The sequence below is a fragment of the Narcine bancroftii genome, chromosome 6, assembly GCF_036971445.1.
Source record: "Narcine bancroftii isolate sNarBan1 chromosome 6, sNarBan1.hap1, whole genome shotgun sequence".
Classification (NCBI taxonomy): Eukaryota; Metazoa; Chordata; class Chondrichthyes; order Torpediniformes; family Narcinidae; genus Narcine; species Narcine bancroftii.
In genome coordinates this window covers 230,509,153-230,515,152 of record NC_091474.1, presented here as the reverse complement: position 1 = coordinate 230,515,152, position 6,000 = coordinate 230,509,153, and the positions used below count along the sequence as shown (strand labels likewise).

General features: G+C 40.5%; 1 protein-coding gene across 1 annotated transcript in view; it reads right to left on the bottom strand.

The window, feature by feature from the left end:
• Window positions 1–338: 338 nt before the first annotated feature.
• Window positions 339–6,000, bottom strand: part of mrps5 (mitochondrial ribosomal protein S5) — a 168,019-nt gene continuing 162,357 nt past the window's right edge. Inside the window, exons 10-11 of the mRNA XM_069887654.1 lie at window positions 4,673–4,809; window positions 339–805 (exon numbers count right to left, since the gene is read on the bottom strand). Coding sequence (XP_069743755.1) covers window positions 581–805; window positions 4,673–4,809 — 362 coding nt within the window. The 3' untranslated portion in view covers window positions 339–580. The remainder of the gene's footprint in view (window positions 806–4,672; window positions 4,810–6,000) is intronic.

Genomic DNA, 6,000 nt, shown 5'->3' with positions numbered 1-6,000 from the left:
AGTCCTTCGGTCCTCAGTGCAAAAAAACCCCGCAGACACACAACCAGATAGAACACACAATACACATACAGACAAAAGTACCCAGATAAATAGTCCAGACCCTATGCTCCAGACATATGTTCGGCAATCTCTCATATCTATAAGGAAATATATCTCTGCTACTTACTGCATCTGCCTTGTGGATTGAAATTTCTCCTTTGAACACTTTCTTTGATGGTGGATGCAGTGAAAAAGAATTTTGATGATAGGTGGAACATGTAAATGCTTAATTCCTCTGGCAGATACCAGAAAAATGATTTTGTATTATATTCCTAATAATAATTCAAAATTCTATGAAATTAAATAAAGAATATTTTATTTGGATTCAGGTGAAGGACAACATTCAGTGTGACACAGTTTGTGGTGCTACACTCCTCCTTGTAGAGAAATCTTCACAAAATTGAAAAACTTAATTAGTAATTATTTTCTCCTTTAAATGACAGAGGAGAGGATGAAATACTATGTTGCAAGCATTGCTGAAAGATTCTGTTCTCCAGCTTGAACCTGCAGTTTTCTTTGCAAGTTTGGGACACCTCCTTGTTCACCATATTGTGCGCTTGACATTTGCCCAGACGGACTGTTTCATGCCCTGTGCTGCTTTTACTTCACTCCAATCCAACTTCGTGTCAGGAATTTCATCTTCAGGCTCCGGCACCTTGCTCACCACACCATTTGGGGAGGCAACAACTATAGGCAAAGGGCCACATTCACTTCGAATCTCCACGACATGCAACCCCTTCCTGTCAGCTAAACCACTGTGAGTCTCCTATTGGATTGAAGGAAAGAAATGTATCAGTATGATACAACTCGCTGCACAGCTATCGCTAACATTTGAGTCTTGATGAAAGGTTCTGACCTTAAATGACAACCATTCTTTCTCTTCAGTGAAATTTTAAAAAAAATTAATTTTGACATACTGCACTGTGACACTCCCTTCTAGTCCACAAGCCCCTGCTGTGCAAATACACCTATATGACCAATTAGACTACTAACCCTGAATGTCTTTGGAACGTGGGTAGAAATCGAGGAACCTGGAAGAAATCCACACAGATCGGGGAGAACATACAAAATGCTTAAAGACAGTGCTGGATTCGAAGCTCGGTTGATGGGGATGCAATAGCGTTGTACTAACCATACGCTGCCTAAATAATCGTGTTCCTTGAGCAGGTTGCTCTTTGCATCTGATTCCAACATCTGCAGTCTCTTGTGTGTTTAGAGCTAACATTCCTCAGAGACCGCACCCTCTGTGACTCCCTTCACATCCCTTCCCAGTAATCACTCCCTTGGCACTTCCCCTGAGACCACAGGAGGTGCTGTACTTGTGCTCACACCTTCTCCCTCACCACCATTCAGGCCCCAAAAAGTCCTGCCATGAAGCGACACTTCAATTGTGAATTTGTGGGTGTCACCTCCTGCATCCGGGGCTCCCGCTGTGGCCTTCTCTACATCACATAGACTGGACATAAATGGGGAGATCACTTCGCTGAGCACCTTCGCTCTGTCTGCATCAATGACAAGGGTCTCCCAGTGGCCAATTATTTCAATTCTGCACTCCACTTCCACACCAACATACTTATCCATGGCCTCATGAACTGCCAAACCAAGGCCACCCAAAAATTGGAAGAGCAATAACTAATTTTCTGTCTGGGCACACTCTAATCAGACTCTAATCAAACATCGACTTCTCTGGTTTCTGCTAGAACACTTCCTGTTCTCCCCTATCCCTTGTCTCCTTTCCTGCAGCTCTCTACCCCCTCCCTCTCCATTCACAGAGCTATCTCCCTTCCCCTGTTTTCTCTTGTGCCCTCCCTCCCTTATTCATTGCCTGTGGGCATGTGCTCCTCCCCTTGCCCCTCTCCCCACCAGTTTATTCAGGCAGCTGCCTACATTTTGATTATACCTTGATGAAACTTTGGTTATGTAGCTTTATCTTTGCTCTATAAAATATGCTATTTGACCTGCTGAGTTTCACCAGCATTATGTTTTCACTTGCAGAAGATAATGCCGTGGCCAGATTTGGAGTATTGTGTGCAAGAGTTGAAAGAGCGCAGAGAAAATTTACAAGGATGTTGCAAGGACTTGCAGAAAGCTTACTGGGGAAGGTTGAATAGGTAGGACCGTATTCACTCGAATGTCAGAGAATGAGAGGAGATTTGATAGAGGCAAACAAAATTAAGAAGGGTAATAAATTGGTAGCAAGAAAATGTATTGCAATTACTTGAAATCAGATATATCTTTAACTATGCCAAGGTGACATGCTGAAATTCAAAGTTGTATTCCTTTGGGAAAAAATTAGAACACACAAATTTGGCACCCACACCTCAAATAATGAGATTAAATTTGTAGTGATATCCTTTCTGTCCCTCTAGCCCTTCAAAATTCTCCTCTGTATGTTTAGATTAGAACTGATGAATTGTACTGCATGACACCTCTCTCTGGAATCCAAAGATCCTTTTTTATTTTCTTTTTTTTAATATCTATAACATTTTAATTTTTAAAAAATTTTGTATATTTTTGGGGGGGGGGCGAAGGTTGGGGTGAAAACTATCATGTATGTAATCAATTTGTTCTTTTTTTTGATATCTGTATTATTATGATGGTAGTTACAACATGCATGGAATATTAAATAAATTATAAAGATGGGTAATAAACAGGGTAAATGCAGGCAGGCTTTTTCCACTGAGGTTGGATGAGACAAGGACCAGAGGATATGGGGTAAGGGTGGAAGGTAGAATGATTAAGGGGAACATTAGGGAAACTTCTTCACTCAGAGAGTGGTGAGAGTGTTGTACGAGCTGACAGTGGAAGTGGTGAAAATGGGCTCAATTTCAACATTTAAGGGCAGCTTGGATAGATACATGGATGGGAGGGTATGGAGGGCTATGGTCTGGTTGCAGGTCAATGGAACTGGGTGAAATAACAGTTTAGCATGATGGGCTGAAGGACCTGCTCTGTGCTGTGTTATAGAGATTAGAAGGTCTGCTACTGCACAACTCTGGTACCCTGTCCCCAGGGCTGTCTGGATGAAGTTCTCCCTGTGATTGTGTGGGTGCTCCGCTCTCCTCCCACATCTCTAAATTGTCCTGAGAGATGGTAAAGTGAGAAGGATAGTTTACTGGAAAACCAGTGAAGGAACTGGATTACTGTGTGTCATGGCTGAAAAGCCATGTGAGAATAAATGAAATATAAGATGAAAGGCATGGCCAAGAGGTGCAGCAACTCTCCCAGGATCATTTATGAACATGCCTATCAAGTGTCTGACACTGTATTGAAACAGGGCACAAAGAAGATTTCTACAAAGCCCTCTCATGATGGTGAATTGAGAACTCTCTATCTACTTTCTTGTGAAATACATGCCTAACTTCCTATTTACCTCCAATCTTTTTCTTCCGTGATAGGTGCAAGCTATCAGTTTAGGCCTTCCATCAGCAGAGAGATACAAAGCTAAGAGCTCAACCTGCTATGGTTCTACTTCGGATAGTTACATGGATGGGAGGGACATGGAGGGCTATAGTCTGGGTGCAGGTCAATGCAATTAGTTCAGCATGGATTAGATGGGCCAAAGGGTCTATTTCCGTTTTGTAGTGTTCTATGGTTCTAAACTTGCTTTATTTTTATACTTTTGTAAACCTCTGACATACTACTTCTTTTCTTTCTGGAATTGGGTTTGCAGGTGGCTATCACACTGGCAAGCTACCAAGCAGCGATTGGTTAGCAGAGGCCAACACACGAAAGTGTGCAGACTCTGTGGTTAAAGTAAAAACACAATGCTGGAGGAACTTAGCTGGTCAAACAATGTACTTTAAGGAGGAAAGGTAAAGATATATAGGATTTGAATTCTGAGGACGAGCATCAAAACCACAAGTGTTATATTTTCTCGGCCAATACGTATCTTTTGAAGTGCAGGTGAATTCAGAAAGTCCAGTGCTTGTGAGGTCTACAGTAGAAGTTTTAAAAGCAGGATGCCAGCAATGCAGACCACCTGAGAATGTGGACTTTATGACAACCCTCGGGGATGGGGGGAGGTGGGTGTGTGTGTGTGTTTGTGAGTGTGTGTTTGTGTGTGTATGTATGTGTTTGTGTGTGTGTGTTTGTGTGTGCGTGTGTGTTTGTGTGTGTGTGTTTGTGTGTGTGTGTTTGTGTGTGTGTGTTTGTGTGTGTATGTATGTGTTTGTGTGTGTTTGTGAGTGTGTGTTTGTGAGTGTGTGTTTGTGTGTGTGTGTTTGTGTGTGTATGTATGTGTTTGTGTGTGTGTGTGTTTGTGTGTGCGTGTGTGTTTGTGCGTGTGTGTTTGTGTGTGTGTGTTTGTGTGTGCGTGTGTGTGCGTGTGTGTTTGTGTGTGTGTTTGTATGTTCTGATAAATGAAGCATGTTGTATATGCTAATGAATAAGCTATTGAAATGTACTTGTTCATCTCCTCTTTATTTCTCCTTAAATTTGAATTTTAGGAAATGGTTCCTTTGACAATTGAAAGCTGAGTTTACTCAGTGAGTTCCAGAAAACTGCAAAATTAAATACTTTCAAATGTGAAATTCAGACTGATATAATGCATGTTTCCATCAACAGTGAGTTGTTCACACATCAAACATATGATATTCAACCAGAAAGCGATTGTTTTTAGATAGATTTTTACCTGGTTTGACAATCCTTGGAAAAGGGCTCTTGTAATATTCAAAAGATTTGTTGATCCAGTAATCTTGGCATACATGTCCTTGATTCCAATTAATTTGCATATTGTTATGATAGCTCGGTGACAATGTAGTCCATATCCTGCGGAAGATAAAAGTTATTTGCATGAAACTGTACATATGTGGATTAAAACTATTGAAACAACACACAATGCAACAGGGATAAATGATTGTCCTCTGGATTCAAAGGTTTTATGTGGATATTAAATATCTGCAAACTTTCAGCGCCGTCTGGTTCCATTTTGATCTTAAAGAAAAGCAAATTTCCTCAAAATACTGATGTATTTCAAATCCACCAAGCCAATATTAACATAAGTCACTGGATCACAATTGAAAGAATACTTTCTATTACTTAACTGGCATAAATAAACTATTCAGGAAATTAATAAACTAGGCTTTTAATTCAAGATTTATTTAATTAAATAAATTTAAATCCCTACAGCTGGCATGATAGGATTTGGATTCAGAATTCATAATCATTTGTTCCTTTCACCAGGGTTGTGTGGTGTTGAAGGCTGGATGGAAAGCAGATAATGGAAATTCAAAGAATAGTCACAGCATTTGACAGCCGAGCAGTTGGTGACAGTAGATCTGAAGGCAGTTAAGGGCCTTGTAAAGAAGCTTCAAAATACATTCATAAATAATTAAAATAAATGAGATCCATGTTATATTTTACACATTTGCAAAATATCTTCAATTTTATTTACGATATAATAATTTATAAAGGGACAAAATGATTAGCGTAGCAGTTAGTGCCAAGTGATTACTGTGCCAGCAACCTGGGTTCAAATCCAGGAGCTTGTACTTTCTCCACGTGTTCACGTGGGTTTCCTCTGGGTGCTTCCGTTTCCTCCCACATTCTAACAACGTACAGACTTAGAAGGTCAATTGGTCACACGGGTGTATTTCAGCGGTGTGGGCTCGTGGGTGGGAAGGGTCTTTTACCATGCTGTATCCCTAAAAATATACAATCCAGCAATATGTGAATGTTGATGAACACTCAAATAATATCTCTAGGTAGACCAGAAAATGAATTTATTTCATTTTGTGCCACAACCCTGTTCACTGAAGTCAGTCAGAGAGAGAGAGAGAGAGAGAAAAAAACAGCATAACAATATGCCCTTCAGCCCTCTGAATCTGTGCTGGCCCTCAAGCAGGGACTTACATTAATCCTACTGTAACCCTTTTTATTCAACACCCCCCCAGATTTCACAACAGACTAGCGCATCAGGGACAGTTCATAATGGGTAGTCAACTAACTAATTTGAATGTG